Source organism: Geotrypetes seraphini, chromosome 1 (genome assembly GCF_902459505.1).
Source record: "Geotrypetes seraphini chromosome 1, aGeoSer1.1, whole genome shotgun sequence".
In the NCBI taxonomy this organism is placed as follows: domain Eukaryota; kingdom Metazoa; phylum Chordata; class Amphibia; order Gymnophiona; family Dermophiidae; genus Geotrypetes; species Geotrypetes seraphini.
Window position 1 is genome coordinate 411,100,663 of NC_047084.1, and position 24,239 is coordinate 411,124,901.

Here is a 24,239-nt window from a genome sequence, read left to right on the forward strand (position 1 = left end):
ATATATTCCCTATCACTTTCCAAAGCCAATGTCAGCAACAAAGTAGTTCTGTCAGTTACTACCTTAAGGGAACTTTCTAGAAATGAAGACAAATTCATGTCCAAATTTTATTTCGGATCTTCAACAGCTGTAGATTCCCCTTGAGGTTTCTTTAAGATCAGATAATAAGCCCTCACAATTGGAGGTAAATTTTCCAATGGAATGGAAAGAACCTCTTGAAAATATTTTCTCGCCATCTCAACAGGTGAAATGACTGGACATTTAGGAAAATTCAAAAGTCTTAAATTGTTCTTCCTCAAAGAATTTTCAACTTACGGGAAATAAATGATCTTTCTTTAACCATTTCCATTTGTACAGTTTTAATTTCCTTTAAATTTTCTTCTTGTTTCTCCAATTTTTTAGTTAAGTCAGACAGACACACTCCTTGCTGTTCTACTTTGGAGTAAATAGTCCCATAGTCAGATTTAATAACTGAAAGACTCAACTTAAGGTTGGCGTCCATGATAGATATGGCCTGCCAGAGCGCCTCCATATCTATTTTCTGCGGTCTTTTTAATTCCCCAAAACAGATGGCATTCTCTCCCGGAGCACCTCTCACCTCTCCTTCCATGGTGCTGGGAGATAGCTGACATATTCCACCTGCACCTTCCTCCTGAGTCTCCCGTGCTGGTGTCCCTCCTTCACTGGAGCACAGCCCTTCCTCTTCAGGCAGCTGAACTCCTGTGTCTCCCTGCATCTGAGTACTTCCGGGTTGGGGAGGGACCGACCTCTGCTCCGGGCTCAGTATCGCCCGTGCAGCTCCTGCGCCGAGTTCCCCCGATGAATCCGGGCTCACCCCCGAGGTAGGAAGGGTTCCTTCAGATGGACGGGAAAAGGCAGTCGTTATCGTAGTTTGAACCAGACGCTGTGGGGTCCCAAGCGCCGGAGGGTTAGGGCGAAAGATCCCTTTTCTTTTCCCCATTGCTCTCTAGAGGGAGTCAGAGAGCACGAGTGCAGAGCGCCCATCCCCCTCTCAGGCCCAGGGTTGCTGATAGGAAATACTTCCCACCTGAGGGTTGGGGGCGGGGCTGCAAACTAGTTGCCCAGAGAGGAAAGCTCCTGGGAAGTCAGTTAAAAGGAGGAGAGGCACAGGACAAGGAGGAGAGCTCGGGGCTGGGAGATACTGATGGCAGTTCTCCACTGGAATCTATGGAGCTGATGGAAGCCGGAGAAGAATCTGCTTTGAAGCAGAATGAAGAACCCCAAGCCATGGAACTCGACCCGGATTCATCTGCTGCTCCAGTGAGTGAGATTCTGCCAATGGAAGTTTGCTTCATGGAAGGCAAGCCGCTCGTGGAATAAAAGTGAGTAGCTGTGACCTTATTATATAAAGGACTTCCATGTTTATGCATTGCCCTGTGGGAGCTTTAGTAATCAAGAGCTCCAGAAGATTGAAAAGACTTTTGTGAAAGTTTTTTTTTGTGTTTCTCTTACATGAGAAAGGACTGTATCCAGCCCAGGTAGTGGGGGTTCGCCTCATGTATTTTGTGGTGGGATAGTGGGCCTGTTTGGCAGTTTATCACCACGTGAAGCGCACTACCTGCCCAGTATTCTAGCAGCTGGGTAAGTCAAAGCCGTAGCTCTGACTAGTGCTGTGGTAGTCAATTCAAAGACTGTTTGTATTTTGAATATTTTGTTTTTTCATTGCTGAGAAATGAGTAGGAGCTGAAACCAATAGCCTGAATTTTAGAAAAAGACTTGAACTGGGACATATCCACTTTTTGGACAGTTTGCTGTTTTGTGTTTTTTTTTTTCTTTTTACTGTTTTGGGACTATTTGCTAATCGCAGAAATATCCTGACAAGCTTTATGTTTAATACCAGTGCAAGAATAAATCCTGAGTTTGATTTAAGTAACTACCCTTACCTAGTGTGGCAGTTTTTTTCTTCCGCTATTATTTTTTTTCTTGTGCAGCTCACCGCGGCTCACAAGAGCACAACTCCCGTGTCCCAGCCGCTCAGGGCCCATTGTCCTGAGCCGGTTGGTGACATATTTGGTATCAGTTTTGGGATTTTTTTATTTTACTGCCTTTGTGTTGGAGACTGTATGGAAGAAAAAACTTAACCAGGGTTTGGAACTGTGAATGCAGAGTTGGACTAGTAATTTAATTTTTGCTTGTTGTGATTTTTGCTGAATGAAAATCGAGACAACCGGAACTGAGAGTGGTACAACAGGAGTAAAGACCTGGGAAGAAGCTGTGTCGGGGTCCGTGTTTGCCAGAAGCTGGGGAAGCCGAACCGGAGGGAGTCCAGCAGTGTTCCAGAACGCCATCCCAAGTTATTAATCCCAAAGGCTCAGACTCAGCAGTCTGTCCAGTAAGGGTACCCTGGGGACAGCTGGTGGAGGATACTGGGATTAATAGCCTTGCTGGGAGGCGGGAGCTGGGGGCTAGCGCTCTGGGGTGTGGGAACTAAAGAAAAAAAAAATAAAAGTTCCGCACTTGGGTTCTGTTTCTGTGCTTACTTTTCAGGGGCAGCATGGATCTGCAGCAGCTATTCACGCTCTTGGCTTCTGAACGTCAAAAACAGACGGAGGACTTGAAGGTCGTCTTGCAGGCCAACCAGGATCTCTGGCGAGCGAGCCAAGCGGAGACCGGTCGGCAGCATGAGGAGTTGGTACATGCCATGGGAGAGCAGAGCAGGACATTTGCACAGTTGCTTCAAGGGACAACTGCTAGTGGTCAGAGTGCTGTGTTGCCAGCTGGAACAGGAGACCCGGTAGGATTGAACTCTTTTTCCAACATGCAGTTGTGTAAAATGGGTCCTACAGATGCACCTGATGACTTCTTATTGGCGTTTGAAAGGATGGCGGTGGCCGCAGGCTGGCCAGAAAAGCAGTGGGCCACGAGGCTGATATCGTGCCTTGCTGGAACAGCTTTGGCCGCTTATCAGACTCTCGGCCCTGAGCTAGCCAGCAATTACCGTGCCATAAAGAACCACATCCTAGATTATTTAGGGTATACGCGAGAGCATTATAGGCAGGAATTTAGGAGTGCCCAACTGAAGGACAGGGAAAGGCCTAAAGCGCTCCTACATAGATTAAGAAAGTTGGCCGAGCGGTGGCTACAACCCTGCCTGACGGATCCGCAGGCTATGCTTGCTGAGGTATTACAAGAGCAATTTTTAGAAGCTCTACCAAAAAACCTCAGAGCCTGGATTCAAAGACAGGGGAGTCGTCCACTAGGCCAAGTCATTGAGTTAGCAGAGGCTTGCATAGATTCCTCCACTTCCCTTGTGTCTGAAGGGGGCACACATGGGGGTACCTTTGTAAGGAGGGGACCATTGACTTCAGCAAGTGCCCATAGTAAGGCCCAGGAAAATTAGCAGGAGCCTGTGAGGAAAGCACAGGACGCCCAGCAAGAAAAATATAACCTGCTTTAGATGTGGGAAAACGGGTCATAGCCAAAAACAATGTAGGGTCAAATTGACGCTTACGACCTCACGGGGCGGAGCAGAAGCGCAGTCAAGGCCCTATGAGGTACAGGTCCAAATAAATGGGCAGAAAGTTAAGGCTCTACTGGACACAGGTGCAGAGCAGTCCATCATGTCCCGTACCTGCTGGGAACAGGCAAGGAAAAGGGGTCCCTTCAGGAAGATCCCGGGAAGGGTGGCTGTAGTCTGTGTGCATGGGGAGAAACACACTTATCCCAGCTATCTCATCCCTGTAGTGTATAAGGGAGAGGTAAAGACCCTGAGGGTGGCGGTTATTCCGGATGCCCCTGTCGCTCTCATCTTAGGAAGAGATTGGACAGGCCTTGGGGAAAATATCCAGGAAAGGAGATCTTTTGAAGTTCATGTGGAAAGCGGAAAAGATAGGTGTACTCTTATGGCCCGGGACAGTTCTAATGAAAGGCCTAAGAGGAATAGGTCCCGTAGATATTATCCGCAGCAAGGAGGAAGGGCTCATTCCCGATGGTGCCCCACGATTAGGTGGGCCCCCTTATCGGAGCATGCCCAAGCACCCACGCAGGCATATGATAAGGCGGCTGGGTGTGATATCTATGCGGCTCAGGATGCGGTGGTGGAGGCCAGAGATAGAGTGTTAGTCCCTACGGATATCAAGTTTCAAGTTTATCAAGTTTATTAACAGAATTTGATTTATCGCCTATTGTAATCACTAAGCGATGTACATTACAATATATAATAAGGTAAAAAGAGGTTCACAAATTAACAATAAACATTTGACTAAAACAAACATATAGTTGGGATGGAAAAAAATTAAAATTAAAAGTTACATTTTTCGTTTAAAATAGAAAAGTGGGAAAAAACAATAGGTAAGGGTACATAAAAATTTCAACTATTAAAAAAAACATAATCTGCTTTAAACATTGAAGGCATCTCTAAATAGATAAGATTTTAAAGATTTTTTAAATATTAAAACGTCTTTTTCATCACGAATATATTGGGGAAGGGCATTCCACCATAGGGGACCTGTCACTGAAAAAATATCTGCCCTTCTAGTACCAATAATCTTCAAGGAAGGAACCGAGAGAAGATTTTGGTTAGAGGAACGAAGTGAACGTTGAGTATTATAGGGTATCAAGAGTCTAGATATAAATTGGGGTTCTTCACAAGCTAAAGTTTTGAAGATGAGTAACATTATTTTAAATGTGATTCTATGGCTGATAGGCAGCCAGTGAGAATCTTTCAACAGTGGAGAAACATGATCGTACTTTTTTGCATTATATATTAACTTTATTGCGGTGTTTTGAATCAGTTGTAATCTCCTTTTTTCTTTTGATGATATGTTAAGGAATAGAGCGTTACAATAATCAAGTTTAGATATTACTAAAGAATGGATCAGTATTGTAACAGATTTTGGAGTCAGAAATTTGGATATTGATCTAATACGACGTAATTTAAAAAAGCAATTTCTAACTGTTAGAGAAACATGATCATGGTAAGTGAATTTTTCGTCAATTAGAACGCCAAGAATTTTAACTGAGGGAACTAGATTGAGTGTGGAGTTATTAAGAATAAATGGATTTGACAAAGTTATATCATTTTTCCAAGTGAATAATACAGCTTTAGTTTTCTTTATGTTAAGGGATAATTTGTTTATATTTAGCCAAGAATGAATTATTTCTAATTTTTGATTGATGGATTTGATTTCGTTGTCGCATTTGGGATCTAAAGGGTGTATGAGTTGAACATCGTCTGCATATGCAAATGGGGTAAAGCCTATGGATTGACAAATGCTTAACAAAGGAAAAAGAAAAATGTTAAACAAAAGGGGGGATAAGATAGAACCTTGAGGGATACCAAATGTAGAAGAATAAGCTTTTGATGTTTCATTTTTAAATTTAACAGAGGAGGTGCGATCTGCAAGATATGAGGTTAACCAAGTCAGGACATTATCTGTTATGCCTATTGATTCTAGTCTTTGTAACAATAAATCGTGGTCTATGGTGTCGAACGCTGCTGAAATATCTAAAGAGAACAAAATGACAGATTTGTGGTGATCTAAATGATATTGAATATTGGTAGTTAGACCTATTAATGAATATTCAGTGTTATGAAATTTTCTGAACCCTGTTTGGTTTGGATGTAATGCATTGGTACTCTCTATGAAATCGGAGAGTTGATTAAATACTAGTTTTTCCGTAAGTTTTCCCAAGAATGGTAGATTAGCTATTGGCCGATAATTAGAGGGGTCATTTATGCTGATATTATGATCTTTGATAATAGGAATGATGGTGGCGGTTTTCCAAAGTGGAGGAACAGTTGCAGTTATTAAACTCTTCAGTATTAGTAGATGAATGAATGGTCCAAAATGAGAAATATATTTTTTTAAATAGTACGGAGGGATAATCTCGGAACCCGAATTTTTTAGATTAATTTGTTGAAACAAAGATTCTATGTCTTTAATGGAAGGGAGTTTGAATTTTGAACATTTTGCTGTTGGGACGGTTTTGATTTGATCTATGTTAGTCGTATTACTATTTATGATAGATGTGAAGGAGTTTCGGATATTGTTAATTTTTTGACTAAAGGCGTTAGAAAGATCTTACCTAAGAGTAGCCACCGGGATCTTACCTAAGAGTAGCCGCTCGATCAGGACTAGCTTTACAGCATTCTTTGGACGTAGGGGCAGGGGTTATTGACCCTGACTTCCGGGGTAATGTGTCCGTTCTATTAATAAACCATGGGGGGACAGATTACCAGGTTAAAAGAGGTGACCGCATCGCGCAGCTAATTTGCGAGCGAATCTGGCACCCTAAAGTGGGAAAGTGGAAGTACTTACGTCCTACTCGAAGAGGAATGAAGGGTTTTGGTTCCTCTACTACTCCCTTAGGTGGGGAGGTGGTTTCGTTAGATCCGACCATGACTAAGGGGGATCAGGATTCTCTGGCAGTGATTGAGAGAGCTGTAGAACAGCAATTTATTAAACTGCAGCATGAATTAACGCAAGGACAGGAAAACCAGAGACAACATTGGGAACAAGCAGTTCAGCATATGGAGGGGAGTCTAGGCAATAAATTGCAGGAAATTCTGTTGCAAAAAGGTCAATTGCTTAGGACAACCCTAGAAGAGAATCTTCAGCAATGCCAAAAAGATTTGCAGGCCCTAAAGACTAGCACACAAGGTATTAGGGAACAAATGCAACATATGGAGGGGCAGGTGAAGAAACATCAAGACCCTACTGTCATTGTTCAGGATATTGCTTGTGCTGTCAGTCAGGTAAAGGATGAAATTAAAAAGGTGCAGGCACAAGTAGAACAGATAGGAAGTAGGGACCTTAAGAAAATGGGTGAGCTTATTTCAAGTTTTGGACCCAGGGTAGATTCATTAGAGGAAAGCTTCCTTCTGCTAACTGATCCAGAGGAAATAGCCCGGGCCTATGAGGTACAGCAGAGAGAAGGTTGCTATACCCATGATCCAAGTCCTTCTGGGTGGAAGAAGGGTGACAAAAATAGAAAACGCTAAATCCACCGCTAGCAGTCATTTAAGGGGGAGGATATGTGGTACGCAGCCTATGCCTGCTAGGTGTGTCCCTAGTGCAGAGCCCAGTTTAAAGGCCAACCCTTTCCCCAGTGTTACAAATAAACCTGTTTTTGATTCTCCTGATGCTATTTCTCCCTTGCTCTCTAGAGGGAGTCAGAGAGCACGAGTGCAGAGCGCCCATCCCCCTCTCAGGCCCAGGGTTGCTGATAGGAAATACTTCCCACCTGAGGGTTGGGGGCGGGGCTGCAAACTAGTTGCCCAGAGAGGAAAGCTCCTGGGAAGTCAGTTAAAAGGAGGAGAGGCACAGGACAAGGAGGAGAGCTCGGGGCTGGGAGATACTGATGGCAGTTCTCCACTGGAATCTATGGAGCTGATGGAAGCCGGAGAAGAATCTGCTTTGAAGGAGAATGAAGAACCCCAAGCCATGGAACTTGACCCGGATTCATCTGCTGCTCCAGTGAGTGAGATTCTGCCAATGGAAGTTTGCTTCATGGAAGGCAAGCCGCTCGTGGAATAAAAGTGAGTAGCTGTGACCTTATTATATAAAGGACTTCCATGTTTATGCATTGCCCTGTGGGAGCTTTAGTAATCAAGAGCTCCAGAAGATTGAAAAGACTTTTGTGAAAGTTTTTTTTTGTGTTTCTCTTACATGAGAAAGGACTGTATCCAGCCCAGGTAGTGGGGGGTTCGCCTCATGTATTTTGTGGTGGGATAGTGGGCCTGTTTGGCAGTTTATCACCACGTGAAGCGCACTACCTGCCCAGTATTCTAGCAGCTGGGTAAGTCAAAGCCGTAGCTCTGACTAGTGCTGTGGTAGTCAATTCAAAGACTGTTTGTATTTTGAATATTTTGTTTTTTCATTGCTGAGAAATGAGTAGGATCTGAAACCAATAGCCTGAATTTTAGAAAAAGACTTGAACTGGGACATATCCACTTTTTGGACAGTTTGCTGTTTTGTGTTTTTTTTTTTTCTTTTTACTGTTTTGGGACTATTTGCTAATCGCAGAAATATCCTGACAAGCATTGTTTAATACCAGTGCAAGAATAAATCCTGAGTTTGATTTAAGTAACTACCCTTACCTAGTGTGGCAGGTTTTTTCTTCCGCTATTATTTTCCTTGTGCAGCTCACCGCGGCTCACAAGAGCACAACTCCCATGTCCCAGCCGCTCAGGGCCCATTGTCCTGAGCCGGTTGGTGACAATATGCAAACTGCTCTGGTGTATCGGTTGGCAGGGGTGAAAGAGTTCTAAGTACTTGCAAAGAGGTGCAGCGAAATAGTTGTTCGATGCCCATCTTTACAAATTGGTATGGATGAACAAGAGATCCAAATTTATAATAATGTGGACCCAGGGTTAGGTGCATAAGCTTATCAAAATCTGCATTGTTCCTTTTATATTTCCCTAGACCCCAGTGAATCAGTATGTCAGTAGCCCATTTGCACCATTCATTTATGTTGAAAGGCATAGGTCCCACTTTTTGTACTATTCTTTCAATGTCACTGTCCTCCATATGTCCCTGCAGCACTACTGTTACTGGAGCTGTGTCACTTATAGGGGATACTTTTGGTATTGCTCTGGCCTGGTAAAGAATTTTCCTCACTTTCGTTTGTCGGTTCTTCTTCCTGTTCTACATCTGTAGCTAGTTTACCTTTTCGCTGGCCTGCTACTAAAACAGTGTGTTGTTTTTCAATAAACTGACTACATATGGATTATAGGGTGAGTGATAGGGTGAATGTTGCACTAGTGCAGATGGCAGAATCTGTGAGGAGACAGCATTAACTTGTCCCTGTGAGGCACATTTTGACTTTAAATACTTTAATTCTGCCTTGGCCTCTTCTAATTGTTCATTTACAGTTAAAAAGGAATTTGTAGCTTGATCAATTTGTGTTCTTAGCATGGATATATTAATTTGTGCCTCGTCTAAGTCTTTGGACAGCTGATGGCACTGAGTGTTCAAGTCAGTGTTTTCTTGTCTTAGGCTAATAACTCCCCTTAATACTCCTTGAATGAAAAGGCATTTTCTTTTATTTGTTTTCTTTCTAAACTCCTGAGAATGAGAAACCATTTGTTTCTGAATATCGTGCCATGCGTGTTCTGGAAAATTACCCTCATATGGACCCCCTTTCTTGTCGAAATATTTGTGTACAATATCTGTGAGTTCTTGAAAATCAAAAGGGTTCATATTTGAGGCTGCAGAAGTCTGCCTTGGTTTGTGGGCCTTGCTCATATATTTATATGGCCTTCTAAATGTCACTGTCTGTGTGTAGCCTTTGAGATTGAAATGCTCCCACTGATGAAGGAGGGAGACTTTAGTTAATAGGTAGAAAATCGAGGTAAAGCGTGTTAGGCAAGAGTCATTGACATAAATAATACACTTATGCCCACACTTGCCCACACTGGTTACTACCTGAAATTTAGCAGGAAAAAATATAAGAAGTCTGTTAGAGGAGAGATGCCAGAAGCCAGTTCCAGTCCAGTGTGCACTGGGCCTTTCACCAGGGCAGAGACTGACAAGAAATAGAATTAAAAGCACAAGGTAAAAAAGTAAATTATTAGTACAGATGTGGCGTGTCTTAATTGAGTGACTGTTTTAATTTTGGACCATGGTTTTCTTCAGAGCAGCTCAAATATTCTTACATGCAACACCCTATCAAGCTTATAATAGCAAATCATACAATGCAAACTGGCACAGGTAACACTACAAAGCCTTTTGATAGTAAAATCTCACCAAATATAAAACCCAAAATATTGCTGAAACTTTATACAAGTGTGTCATCCAGTCTAAAACAATTTAAGGGTTCCAGAAGGTCTTTTGATTTCTATCTCACTCTGTCTATCAATCAAAAATACAAAGTCTAAAAAAAAAAAAAAAAACTTACCAAGTATAAAACCCCACAATATTACTGGAACTTTTCACCAGTGTGTCATTCAGTCTAACGTACAATCAATCTAAGGGTTTTCCAAGGTCTTTTGATTTCTATCTCACTCTGTCTATGCATAATCCTATTGCACAGTGCATACAAGGAGAAGAAAAAAAAATTTGAATTCTACTTCCCCAAATGAAATCAGGAAGGTCCGAGTTGAGCCCCCAAAATGTAAGGCTTGTTAGTGGCCCCCACAATGTATGGTTGGTGGGGTCACTTGAGAGGCGCCCTTACAAACGCCAGGTCCCAGGTTCAGTTCCCTCACTGAACATTCACCAGGAAGTAGAATCAAAAAGGCACAGCCAGAGGTGATTGCATAAAGAATATATTATAGAAATAGGCTTACAGAAAAGCAATATTTATAAGCATTACAACAATTAAGCATTACAATTAAGTAGAGAGCAAAGCAGTTTCCCTGCCTTACATAGTTCAGAGGCAAAGAGACAGAGTCTGAAGTTCTAGGGAGAGCCAGAGAGAGAAAGGGGGATGGGGTGATAGTCTAAGTTTCGGGTTCCAGAGATCGGCCCGAGAGAGAGAGAGAGAAAGAAAGAAGAGAGCCAAGACCCAAGAGAAGAGAGGGGGGTGATGCTGCGTGTTCCATAGATAAAGAGAAGGATAGAGAGGAGGCTTTTATAGCTTGGAATCTTATTCTGAATATGGAAACTATTGAGCTTCAATAGAAGTTAAATCTCCCCCTCCTTAGTAAACTTGTGCTAGACAGCCGAAGAATAGGCTATGGTCAAATGTAATTTCCAGTATGCCTCTGACAATAGTTTCTGATTAACTTTAGTTATCTGTGCACCTGGACCCATTGTCCTAAGCACCCTCTTAATCAGACATTAACACCTTTTAGCTAATCATGATTCAATCAGGGCTACTTAAAACAGTCTCCCTGCCCTCAGGGTCTATCTGCATTCACTTGCCAGAGTCAGATTGATATAATTTCCCATAGGCCTTCGCTGACATTAGTAATTCCAACTAAAAATGCTGAATGGTAGCAATAGCTATGCTGACAGATAACACTGAGGGTGGAAATGAAAACGCACATCATACCACAGGCTGCATAAAACGGCCAGGCAGGAGTCATCCATAAGATAATACAGCCGCTGTAGGGAGGCACCTAGTTTAGGCACAGCATGGAGGGAGGAAGATAACAAAGATAGAGGGAATGATTTTATTTTGAATTTAGTGATTGAATTGTGTTAGTTTTGAGAATTTTCATCTGCTGTCTATATTTTGCACTATTCAGGAAGAAATGCATTTGTTTCTTTTTCTCTGGGGTTGTACTGCAAGCAGAGTCTTGAATCTTAGGGTTTCATTTGTATATATTAGTACTTTTAGTTTTTGGTCCCGTATTTGCATAGGTAGGAATGAATGTTGAAAAGCATAGTGTGCTTTGAGTAGTTTAATTTTGTGGTTAACCATTATGAGGCTCTTAATAAAAAAATAGTACAAAAAGGGGCCTAAATCGGTACTTGGATGATCAAAAAGCCAGATCGTCCAAGTACCAATAATCAAAGCTGGTTTTAGATGTATCTAAAACCAGCTTAGGCCTTTCCCCTGCCTCTAAATGCCTAGAGCGAAAAGAGGTGTTTTTATAGGAGGCGAAAGCCCAGGAAGTGGTCCGACCTAGACTTAGTCGTACAGCAGGTATAATTAACATGACCATTTATTTTTTTCATCAAAAGGGGACATCTATTAATTGTCAATCCCGTCCTAGCCCCGCCCTAATCCCACCCTAGCCCCGCCTCAACCCTGCCCTAGCCCTGCCCCCAATCCTGCCCCCAATTTCTTCCATTAATTTTTCATGTACACATAATATCTTCATATTTCATAATGGTAACCTTAAAATTAAAAAAACTACAAAGCAAACTATACGCAGTGAAAGTGTTAAATTATCATTTATATTGGGGGTTTCAAAGATGTCAAGGCAAATGACTTTAAAATATGCAATGTCACCTTAGTAACTAGAAAAATAGACAAATATAGTGGAAAATATAGATAGCAGATATAAATTCTCAAAACTGACACGTTTTGATCACTAAATTGAAAATAAAATCATTTTTCCTACCTTTGCTATCTGGTGATTTCATGAGTCTCTGGTTGTATTTCCTTCTTACTGTGTATCCTTTCTTTCATTTTTTCTTTCTTTACTCAGGTCCAACAATTGTCCCTTTCTATTCCCTCCCTCCTTCCTTCCTATGTCCTTAGTGCCCCCAGTGCCTCCTTCCCATGTCCATAGTGCCCCCAGTGCCTGTCCTGTGTCCTTAGTGCCACCAGTGCCTCCTTCCCATGTCCCTAGTGCCCCCAGTGCCTCTGTCCTGAGTCCCTAGTGCCCCCAGTGCCTCTGTCCTGAGTCCCTAGTGCCCCAGTGCCTGTCCTGTGTCCTTAGTGCCCCCAGTGCCTCTTGCTTTTGTCCCTCCCCCGAAGCCAGCCTCCCTGCCTCATTAACATCTCTCCAGTGCTTGATTCACCACCCCCACCCACAGATTCAAACCCCCCCGCGCGATTCAAACCCCTCCCGCGATTCAACCCCACAGCCCACCTGCCGGCCCGTGTACCACTGTTGCTTGCCTGTCTGCCTTCCTGCCTGGCCGATTGAAATGCTGGGCCGCCGCCACTGCTTTTTCCCGACGTCAATTTTGACGTCAGAGAGGAAGTTCGGGCCAGTCAGGCAGCGATTGGCTGGCCCCGAACTTCCTCTCCAACATCAAAATTGACGTCGGGAAGAACAAAAAGCAGTGGCGGCAGCCCAGGTTTTCAATCTGCGCGGCAGGGAGGGAAAGTTATCAGCCGTCCTGGTGTCCCCGCGCACAGCTTCCTGAAAATGGGACACTTTTGGTGTCCCGAAGCGGTGGGTCGGGACAACGGGACGGTCGGCCCAAAAACAGGACTGTCCCATTGAAAACGGGACGTATGGTCACCTTAGGTATAACCAAAAGTTGAGCAGGTTGCATAGTCAGAACATACATGAAGGGACTTCTGTGGTCTCTGTTAGCAGGAAGTGCTTGAGCTCGTCTATGTTCACTACTCTCTGGGTTCCTGATCTATGATGCAGTGCTCAGGGGCAGCTCTATAATGAGGAGCAGCATCTTACTGCCAGTCCTCTTTGCTTTTTCCGGCATTTAATGCTTTCACCCTTCTCCCCACAATCATCATTTTTCTCATTTTACCCCCTCCCCCCGACCGCATTTTACCTTTTTAGTTTTCTCTAAAAGTTGGTGGGAGGCATTAACTATTCCCTGCCGTAAGTCCTTGCATCTTCTCTCCACTGTGGTCTGCCCCAGTGGAAACAGGAAGTTGTCAGAGAAGGTGGACATATTTTTTCAGTGGTGAGGGTGTTGGCTAATGCAGCTGTTACAGGTAGCATGATCGTTATGTCATCTACATAGGTGAAATGTTTTATTCCTGCAAAATCTAGGTTGGCTCCCAAAGATTGCATTAGAAGGTTGAACACTGAAGGTGAAAGTGGGGATCCTTGGGGGATCCCACTGGGAGGGTGCGAAGTGGTTAGTAAGCCTTGATACCAGGAGATCTAGAAACAGGGACGAAGTGCGAGATAATAAAATTTGCGGACGACAGAAAACTATTTAGTTGAGCTCGGACTTAAGGACTGCGAAGAATTGCAAAGGGACTTGAACAAACTAGGGGAATGGGCGACGAGATGGCAGATGAAGTTCAACGTTGAGAAATGTAAAGTACTACATGTGGGAAGCAGAAACCCAAAGTACAGCTATACAATGGGAGGGATGTTATTGAAGGAGAGTACCCAAGAAAGGGACTTGGGGGTAATAGTGGACATGACAATGAAGCCGACGGCACAGTGCACAGCGGCCGCAAAGAGAGCGAATAGAATGCTAGGTATAATCAAGAAGGGTATTACTACCAGAACGAAAAGTTATCCTGCCGTTGTATCGGGCGATGGTACGTCCGCATCTGGAGTACTGTGTCCAGTATTTGTCGCCATACCTTAAGAAGGATATGGCGTTACTCGAGAGGAGAGCGACACATCTGATAAAAGGTATGGAAAACCTTTCATACGCTGAGATTGGAGAAACTGGGACTCTTCCCTGGAGAAGAGGAGACTTAGAGGGGATATGATAGAGACTTACAAGATAATGAAAGGCATAGAGACAGTGGAAAGGGACAGATTCTTCAAACTTTTAAAAAATAAAAGAACAAGAGGGCATTTGGAAAACTTGAAAAGGGACACATTCAAAACGAATGCCAGGAAGTTCTTCTTTACCCAACGTGGACACCTGGAATGCACTTCTAGAGTGAGTAATAGGGTAGAGTACAATACTGGGGTTCAAGAAAGGATTGGACAATTTCCTGCTGGAATAGGGGATAGAGGGGTATAAATAGAGGATTACTGCACAGGTCCTGGATCTGTTGGGCCGCCGCGTGAATGGGCTGCTGGGCACGATGGACTTCAGGTCTGACCCAGTGGAGGCATTGCTTATGTTCTTATGTTTTAACTTAGACCAAGTCAAAACAGGTATAAATACCAAAAAGGGGCCGCTGAGTTGATTGTGGCTGCTTCAATCAGCTCAGCAGCCGCGGCAACCTGCCCACACCCCACTGCAACAATCGTGGCAGGAGAGATGCCTCATCTCCCTCGACCCATGGCAGGAGAGATACCCAATCTCTCCTGCCACGGTTCATGCCAGTTCGGGAGGGATTGGTAATTGCTCTCGCTGCAGGAGAGATGCCCAATCTCCTGCTGTGATCCACTCCAACCTCAAACCAAAACAGACAGAAGGGAGAGCAAACTCCTTCCCACGGTGACCCTCCCATCCCTAAATAATATGGGTAGGAGTAAGCCCAACCCTTCCTGTCCATGGCGACCCCCATCCCTGAAACAATATTTGCAGGAGGGTGTCCAACCCTTCATGCCAACAGTGACCCCCCCTAAAATTGGGCAGGAGGGATCCCAGGTCCTCCTGCCCGCGACGCACCCCCTCATAAACGAACCCCGGATTGGCCCTCTAAACCCCCAATTGACCCCCAACCCCATGAACCTGGCCCCCTTCCTTGCCCCCAGTCCAGCAGTAGCCCTTCTATCCCGGTAGCATAGGCAGAGGCAGGATATCAGTGGTGTAGGAGATCATAGCAGAAGATCAGCTGAGTCAGCCACAGGTGTTTGGCGGTAGGCAAATTTTTGTACTGCGCATGCTGTGACATGTTGTGGCTGGCCGAACTGCTTTGTGGTTCATTTGTACATTGAACTCTTATTTCTCTCTCTACCTACTCCCTCTCTACTTACTCCCTCTCTTATCTTCCTATACTCCTGCCTTTAAGCACACCCCATTAACAATTCTCCTCCACTGGCATGAAAACTACTGATTTTTTCCAACTTTATAGTTCATTCTAAAAGATTTGGAGGTGTGGGTGTGGCTATAAGGAGAGATGAGGCCACAACAGCTAAATTTATAATGTACTACCAAGTCAATGCTTGTTTTCCTTATTTCTCTCTCTACCTCCTCCCTCTCTTGTCTTCTTACCCATACCCAGTTAACAATTCTGCGCTGGCATAATACATGCACTTACTTGCCAGTTCATGTAAATTGAGTTGCTTTGTAGTTCATTCTAAAAGTGATCAGAGGCATGGGTGTGGCTATAAGGGGAGATGAGGCCACAACAGCTAAATTTATAATGTACAACAAAGTTGATGCATATTTTCCTTATTTCTCTCTAGCTGCTTTGTAGTTCATGTGTACTGTGGCCGGGCCAGTTCCTGAGTAAGTGGGAAACCTGGCTCGGACCACAGGTAGATTTATGTTGTAGTGTCTTTTATATGGCTGGTAAAGTAAAAACCCGGAAACCGGATTTTCATGGACACTAAGATTCAGTTTATTAAAGTTCAAAGGAAAATTAGTTGGCAATACATTATCAGCTGTACACATTCTCACAGTTCATACATCTTCCCCAAGTCCTTGGGCTTGGCCTGGCTCCTCCAGGTCCACTCCCCAGTGCAAATTCAAACACCAAAATGAAGAAGAACCCCCCCCCCACACAAAAGTTTAGCTTCCAACTTGCTGCTTAAACTCTTTGGGTCAGGGTTGAGGAAAGGCAACTTAAAGTTTCAAGTAATGAATTTTCCTGCATGATGAGAACTGGTCCTGCCCTTCTGTGGCCGGGCTTAGGTTTGGGGAACTGTAGTCCTGAACTGGATGCTGGGGTAAGTTAGCAAGGACACTAGGTCATACTTTCCCCTAACTCCATGTCCTCTCCATATTCCCCTTCTTCAGACACACTGTTCATGTCCCAATCAATAAACTCGGGAACTAGGCTATCTCTTCCCCCAGTAACCTCAGGCACTCTTCCCCAATTACCTCCTTATTTCTGGGTTAGTTCTGTATTCTCCGGGTTTCTTTCTGGCCAGTCTCTGGGAACCCTGCTCCAGGGTTGGTTTGCCACATTGAGATACCTCCCTAGGCTTTCACTCACTTTTCTGCTAGGCTATCTCCACCCTGGAGTTCTAGGCTGAGGCACCAAGTCTCTAGGATAGCTGCAAGCCTTCCTGGCTGGAAGCTGATTAGCATTTGCTGCACCTGTGCCTCTAGGTTCCTCCTTGCTAGGTTGTGTCAGGGGCTTTTTAGTTTGTCTTGCTTGAGGATTAGCCCCACCCCCTTCTGGGTTGGACCTCCACTTCACAGCTTCAGGAAAGGAGTAATAGGGAAATTGATTAGGGTCAACTGACTTTCCCCCTTGACTTTTGGGCTTTGCAATTTCCTGTTTTCCCCTTCCCCTTCCTGACTGCTGGCTGACCAGACTCCAGATAAGGTTTTCCCAGGTCTAGGACAGGGTGCATGCTGGGTAGTGTAGTTCTGGGGGCTGGAACAGGGGCTTCCCTGTCACAGTACATTTAGCTTTCTTTCTGGTTCAGTTGTATATTTAGCTCTTGTGGTTCAGATGTACATTTTAGGTGTTTTCTGGTTCTTGTGTTCGTTTAGGTTCTTTCTGGTTCTTGTGTACGTTTAGGTTCTTTCTGGTTCTTGTGTACGTTTAGGTTCTTTCTGGTTCTTGTGTACATTGAGCTGCTTTGTGGTTCCTTTCTACATTGACCTCTTATTTCTCTCTACCTCCTCCCTCTCTTGCCTTGCTACTCTTCTACCTCCTCCATTAGCAATTCTCCTGCCCTGGCCTAAAAACTGTACTGATTTTTTCCAACTTTGTTGCTCATTCGAAATTTAGTTGCTTTGTAGTTCATTCTAAAAGGTTTGGAGGTGTGGGTGTGGCTATATGGGAGATGAGGAGGCCACAACAGCTAAATTTATAATGTACTACCAAGTCCATGCTTGTTTTCCTTATTTCTCTCTCTACTTCCTCCCTCTCTTGTCTTCTTACACTTCTGCCTTTAAGCTTACCCCATTAACAATTCTCCTGCGCTGGCATAATACCTGCACTTACTTGGTAGTTCATTGTAAATTAAGTTGCTTTGTAATTCATTCTAAAAGTGATCGGAGGCATGGGTGTGGCTATAAGGGGAGATGAGGAGGCCATAACAGCTAAATTTATAATGTACAACAAAGTCGATGCATATTTTCCTTATTTCTCTCTAGCTGCTTTGTGGTTCATGTGCACATTTAGCTTTCTTTGTGGTACAGTTGTATATTTAGCTTTCTTTATGTTTCAGATGTACATTTTAGGTGTTTTCTGGTTCTTGTATACGTTTAGGTGCTTTGTGGTTGATGTGTACATTGAGCTGCTTTGTGGTTCCTTTCTAGATTGACCTCATTTCTCTCTCTACCTCCTCCCTCTCTTGCCTTGCTACTCTCTTGCCTTGCTACTCTTCTACCTCCTCTATTAACAATTCTCCTGCCCTGGCCTAAAAACTGTACTGATTTTTTCCAACTTTGTTGTTCATTCAAAATTTGGTGACAGGTCAAAAGCGCGAAAGACAATCGCGCGCGGACAAAATCGTGCAGACAACTCAGCGCTTAGACAATGGCGCTCAAAGACAATTGCATGCCACTATATCTCCGCACAAGACAATTGAGCGCAGCGCCAACTCAGCGCCAGACAATTTAGCGCAAGATAACAGCACAATGACAATTCAGCGCATTCAGCACGCCACTAGAGGCCGCTTGCCGATTGAAGGCCACGCACATGTACAGCACGTTTACACGTCATGTTACACGTGATCACGTCAACGCATGTTCAGTATGATTCCCTTGACTCTTTGCGTTTTCAATATAAGGCACATGAATGTATTTTCGTTACTATGGTTACGTTACCTCATTATATATATTCTCTGAACAGCATTTAAATAGAAGTCACGTGAATGCATTTTCGTTACTATGGTTATGTTTCCACATTATATATGTCCTCCGAACAGCCCGCCTTCCTTTCGCTGCCTGACCGTGTCCGTTATAGGTAAAGATCTGGTTTTGCTAGTACTTGATCTATAACGAATATTTGTCTTGCGCGGATTTTTCTCTCCTCTGATGAGAGCGAATGTCCTTCCACATTTCTTCATTTACAGTTATGTTTATATTTCCGGTTCACACGAAAGAAAAGGGAGGGTATGATCATAAAACTCAGCGCAATTGATTTTGAAGTTTATATAGGGGATGGTGATATTTACATTTCCGGTTCTCACGCGCGTGCCGACTGTTTGTAAATGTCGCTGCCATTGCAAGCGATATCAGATGCATGATACACAATCGCAACAAAAGCGAGGGTATAAGTTTAAAAATCTGCCAAATTCATTATGAATTGTTTGTCTATGAACTGACTATGAACTGTTTATATTGGGTATGTTTATTTATATTTCCGGTTCACGCACAAGAAAAGCTAGGGTATGATCATAAAACTCTTGCGCGCAATTGTGTTTGAACTGCAAGAAAAGCGAGGGTATGATCATAAAACTCAGCGCAATTGATTATTAAGTTTTATAGGGGATGTTGATATTTACATTTCCGGTTCTCACGCGCCGACCGTGTTTGTAAATGTCGCTGCCTTTGCAAGCGATACCAGATGCGTGCTACACAATCGCAACAAAAGCGATGGTATAAGTTTAAAAATCTGCCAAATTCACTATGAATTGTTTATATTGGGTATGTTCATATTTATATGGGTATGTTTATATATCATGGAATGCTCATCTCGCATGCGTGCATCGATAGTCATTGTTGCACGGGAAGGGGTAAAACGTGGACCTTACGGACCTCGCGGATCTAAACCTGCACGTCCTTAAAAATCCGAGATCCACACCACTTTTCAGGTCCGTGCCACTTTTAGTCTCTGGCTCTGACAGAGCTCTATGAGAATTTAACTCTGACAGATCCTAATGCTTTTCCCTCCCCATGCTAGAATCCGTCAGAGTTAAATTCTCATAGAGCTGTCAGAGCCAGAGATTAAAAGTGGCACGGACCTGAAAAGTGGTGCGGACCTTCTTGCACCCGTCTTGCGCTTAGTTTTCCCGCATGATAAAAGAGCGAGAAGGCTGTTATGGTATTAAGATTATGTATCATGTGATGATTGATATTAATTGGAAGCATAATTGGATGGAGTTATAGAATTGAAAAGTAATAAAGATGTAAAGAAACATGTTGGCATGAGGTAAAAACTCTTATGCCAGCAACACTAGTATCTGAATATGTTTAATTTGAGTGTTGCATTATCTAATGATACAATATTATTTGGTAAGTCCATGAGAAAAAAAAATTAAAATATCAGCACTGGAGTCACCATTCAACATATAAGTAATAATTTGAAAGATCATAGTAGACTCAAAGTATATAGTTTCGAGAGCAATTCATTATGTCACATTATCAAAATGGAAAGAACAGTAACAATAAAAAGGAAGTTGTAATAATTTTAATAAAATTTGGGAGCCATTAACATCTTACTGTAATGAATACACACTATTTTCTATTTAAAGATACACCGTCTTATAGTTGTGAGGGGGGTCGTTATTATACTATTATCATTCATATTAGGAAAAGTAAGAGTGGGGAAGTGGGGTGGGAAGGGAGGTACTTATATCTATTATGTGATAATATAGACAGATTGACATGTGATGTATTTCATTTTAATGTTTTGATTCTTGTACACATGATGTGTCATTGAAAATGAATAAAGATTTTTTTAAAAATAAGTGTGCTCGTGGTTTATAGTTTTATAAAGGCATTGGGTACCATTTTCTTTTGCAGGTATCATACATAAGAGGATATTCACATTTACAGGTATATGCATAGCTTCATTTTTTGGTTTTGCTAAATCGGAACAATAGGATAGGATAAGTAGTCTGATGGTAGGTCTTATTGGTGTAAACTTTTAGCCTTGGGTGTGTAGTGAGGGTGATTGTATATCATTGTTGTGGGATCTTTTTTTGGGCCTTTCTGCCTTCCTTCTGTCTGTGCTTAGGTATAATGACGTTCTTAATCCATGATGGTTGTCAAGCCAGATTTCCACTATTAGAGGTATGATTGCAAAGGTAAGTACAGACATAGTACGTGCTGTTTGTTATATCTATGTGCTAACCTTATAAATTCTAGTCTTGCAGTGATGTGCTGAGGGATATTAATTTGCTGAAACCCTAGTGTTGTCTAGAAGTTCAATCTTGGCGGCAAGGTAAGTACAGAGGTATAGGGATTTGTATGTCCTATGCATGTAATAACCTTATATAATCTACTATTGAAGGTGACTACAATCAACAGAGGACAGACATCTTTAGTCTTTTCCTGCCAGGGATCGCACCCTTGCAGGTATAATTTGTTATGCCATAGTGCTGAACTCTACATATGTATGGCCAATTTGTATGTCATATGTATGTAATAACCTCATATCATCTACTATTGAAGGTGACTACAATCAAGAGACTACAATCAAGAGGACAGACATCTTCAGTTTTTCCTGCCAGGGATCGTACCCTTGCAGGTATATGGTGTTGTGCCATAGTGCTGAACTCTACATATGTATGGCCTAACCTCACCTAATTTACCTTTGCAGGTTTTTTTTGTGTGCTGGAGGTGGGGGGCGAACATGAAGTTTACATGCATGTTATAACTCTTGCAGGTACTGGTTCAGGGTCAAAGATAGACTACAGTTCCTGAGGGTTTCATCGATATACTTCCAGTCTTACAGGTATGATGTTCTTTTGAGTAGTGCACTCATGATATAGGAAATTGTATATCAATTGGAAGTCAAAATAGGATAATGTTATTACTTGTACGGTTTCAGGAGTGATTTGACATAGACATGGAAGTAATAACTTCACAGCGTGGGAGAGAGCACTGGGTTCATGACCGAGTGATGGCAGACTGATCCACGTCCTGGAGGTGTGTGCGCCGTGACTGTGTCGGAAGAAGAGGCACGTCGATGGATCTTCTGTCGAGATAACGGCGCATGTGCATGCACCCAACAACGCCAGAATTGAAGCTGATCGAATGATGGGAGAGATGCGTGAAAGAGCTGTGGCTACGGTTGAAAAGCCACGACAGATCATTCATGGGACAACAGCTGGTACAAGTTTAGAAGCAGCTACATTATTGTCTGCATACACCTCCATGCAGAGAACAATTAATAGAAAGAGAAATGCAGGCCATCTAGCAATGGGTAATCCCAGGTGCATAAGAGAGATACAAATTCCTGAGCCGCTCCAAAGAAGCATATGTGGTGAACAATTACTGTTGTGGGATTCTGGTGAAAATGATGAAAGACGCATTTTCATTTTCACAACACAATCGAATCTTGAGGTGTTGGAGCAACATGGACATTGGTTCATGGATGGGACATTCAAAGTTGCCCCCCATTTGTTTGTCCAAGTGTTTACCATCCATGCATTTGTAGACAATCTTGCACTTCCCATGGTGTACGTGTTGTTGAACAGTAAAAGGGAGAAGGACTATGAATGTGTGTTAAGGAAACTGCTAGAAACCAGAAACATGTTGGCACCATTGATTATCTTGATGGACTTTGAGAGAGCAAGTCTGCAAGCTGCCCACACAGTATTTCCCAATGCTACAGTTTCTGGGTGCCTGTTCTATCTGGGTCAATCATTGTGGCGCAGAATTCAACATGAGGGACTGACCGCCAACTATAGAGATGAGGAGAGAGTAAGATTGTTCACCAAAATGCTGTTAGCAATAAGTTTTGTTCCTGTGGATGATGTTGCTGAGTGTTTCCAGACCTTGGAGGAGGGTCGACCAGATGAACTGACCCCGGTGTATGACTATTGGGAAGACAATTACTTCGGTAGAATGCGGCATAATGGGAGACGTGTCCCACCGTTTCCTATTCCTTTGTGGAATATGCGCTCCCGTGTGGAAGATGGACTGCCTCGGACCAATAATTCAGTTGAAGGTTGGCACCATGCATTTCAATCCTCTGTTGCATGCCACCATCCAACCATATTTAAACTCCTTGAACATATACAGCGTGAGCAAGATCACACAGAACAACTGCTTGCTCGATTCCAGGCTGGTAACCGCACACCACCCAGCAGTAAGCACGTATGTGAGAGTGACGCAAAGACTAACAACGCTGCTGCCAACATATGGACAAAGACCTCTCTTTCAATATCTCCGTGGTATAGCACATAATCTGGAACTTTAGAGTTTGTTATTGAAGTTCAGGTTTTCCTGTTGCTATGCTACAATTGTGTTCACTCAGTGATATGAACTTTGCTTTGACATGTCCATACGGTCTTCCCAAGCACATATGCTGCAGGAACAGATGAGACACTTTAAAATGTCTATGTCCCCTTCTCCTTTTGGTGGCTCGAAAGCTAGAGGCCTGCAAACTGTTTCGCTCAGGATCTCTCCCCCAGGAGTTTCCCTGAAGCCCTCCTCTGGCCCCTACCTATCCTAGTATCCACTGCTCTGACATGTGCCAAGCGTGAAGGTTTTTTATGCCGACCAAGATAACCCACTCAAGCATACTGTACTCGCTTTGACATTTTCAAGGTGTGGGTGGTGTTCAAAGGCTTTTTCCTTCACATAGGGCAGGTCAGATGGTGTCTTGGATGGAGCGGCTTCAGGGATAGCCAGTGTTAAGGAAAATTTGAAAAACTCGAAATTGTACATTTCCTCCCTTGTTTTTGGTGGCCCAGAAAGTACACAAGCAGGAATGTCAGTCAGGTGCTCTCTCTGAAACCATGAGATGTAGAAAAAGATATGGCTTTAGAATTCAGCATGTTGTGCATAACAGAGGTGCTAACCGGATGGTGGCAGTCATGTGTTGGCCTTTGCAGGACCTAGTATGGGTTGACAAGGGTGCAAACGTGATGGTGGCAGTCAGGTGTTAGCCTTTGCAGGACCCAGAATGGGTTGACAAGGGTGCAAACGTGATGGTGGCAGTCAGGTGTTGGCCTTTCTAGAACCCAGAAGCAGAACCCCCCCAGCAGGAATGTCAGTCAGGTGCTCTCTTTGAAACCATGAGATGTAGAAAAAGACATGGCTTTAGAATTCAGCATGTTGTACATAACAGAGGTGCAAACCTGATTGTGGCAGTCATGTGTTGGCCTTTGCAGGACCCAGAATGGGTTGACAAGGGTGCAAACGTGATGGTGGCAGTTAGAACCCAGAAGCAGAATCCCCCAAGCAAGAATGTCTTCCCAAGCACACATGGTGCAGGAACAGATGAGAAACTTTAAATTGTCTATGTCCCCCTCTCCTTTTGTTGTGCCAGACAGCCAGAGGCTTGCTAACTCTTGCGTCCAGGAGCTATCCCCCAGGAGTTTCCCTGAAGCCCTCCTCTACTGCTCTGACATGTGCCAAGCATTAAGGTTTTTTATGCCGAGCAAGGTAACCCACTCAAGCATACTGTACTCGCTTTGACATTTTCAAGGTGTTGTGGGTGGTGTTCAAAGGCTTTTTCCTTCACGTAGGGCAGGTCAGATGGTGTCTTGTATGGAGTGGCTTCAGGGATAGCCAGTGTTAAGCTCCTTCCCTCTTTCTACCCTTTAAATGTTGCTCATTTAATTTGAAGGATGTGTGGTCTTTCTTTTTCAAGGGTCTGCAGATGCAGGAACAGATGAGACACTTTAAATTGTCTATGTCCCCCACTCCTTTTGGTGGGCCAGACAGCCAGAGGCCTGCTAACTGTTTCAACTGCTTCACTTAAACTGTCTGTTAATTTGCTCCTGATGTTGTTTAACTGCTATAACAACATCCTCCTTACTTACTCTCTCCCACTGATGTTGGTTACCTGCTCTGCCAATATTGTTCTCACTCTCACTGATGTTTAACTGCTGTGCCAACCTTTAATGGATATATTATTGCACACTTGTTTATGATTTAAAATGAATAAAGAATTTATAAACAATTCAGCATGTTGTACATAAAAGATCATGAATGGTGAACTGAAAGATTTTGTGTTCTTGA

General features: G+C 43.3%; 1 protein-coding gene across 4 annotated transcripts; it reads left to right on the forward strand.

The window, feature by feature from the left end:
- Positions 1-2,649: 2,649 nt before the first annotated feature.
- On the forward strand, positions 2,650-24,239 carry LOC117361948. Of its 4 annotated transcripts, none has more exons than XR_004539775.1 (6): positions 2,650-2,755; positions 20,067-20,621; positions 20,718-20,793; positions 20,932-21,000; positions 21,097-23,154; positions 23,218-24,239. XR_004539775.1 is itself a non-coding variant. In XM_033947660.1 (6 exons), exon 6 carries the CDS (start codon positions 21,303-21,305, stop codon positions 22,455-22,457), a length of 1,155 nt encoding a protein of 384 aa, XP_033803551.1. In that variant the 5' UTR covers positions 2,650-2,755; positions 20,067-20,350; positions 20,557-20,621; positions 20,718-20,793; positions 20,932-21,000; positions 21,097-21,302; the 3' UTR covers positions 22,458-24,239. The 4 variants fall into 4 exon arrangements, 3 of the variants coding, with proteins under 3 accessions (XP_033803551.1, XP_033803639.1, XP_033803719.1); XM_033947660.1 differs by having other exon boundaries at positions 20,067-20,350; positions 20,557-20,621; positions 21,097-24,239; XM_033947748.1 differs by lacking the exon at positions 2,650-2,755 and having other exon boundaries at positions 20,066-20,099; positions 20,281-20,350; positions 20,557-20,621; positions 21,097-24,239.

What these genes read in the sequence shown, in the direction of transcription:
- LOC117361948 (XM_033947660.1), top strand. Translation starts at nt 21,303, where the DNA reads ATGATGGGAGAGATGCGTGAAAGAGCTGTGGCTACGGTTGAAAAGCCA.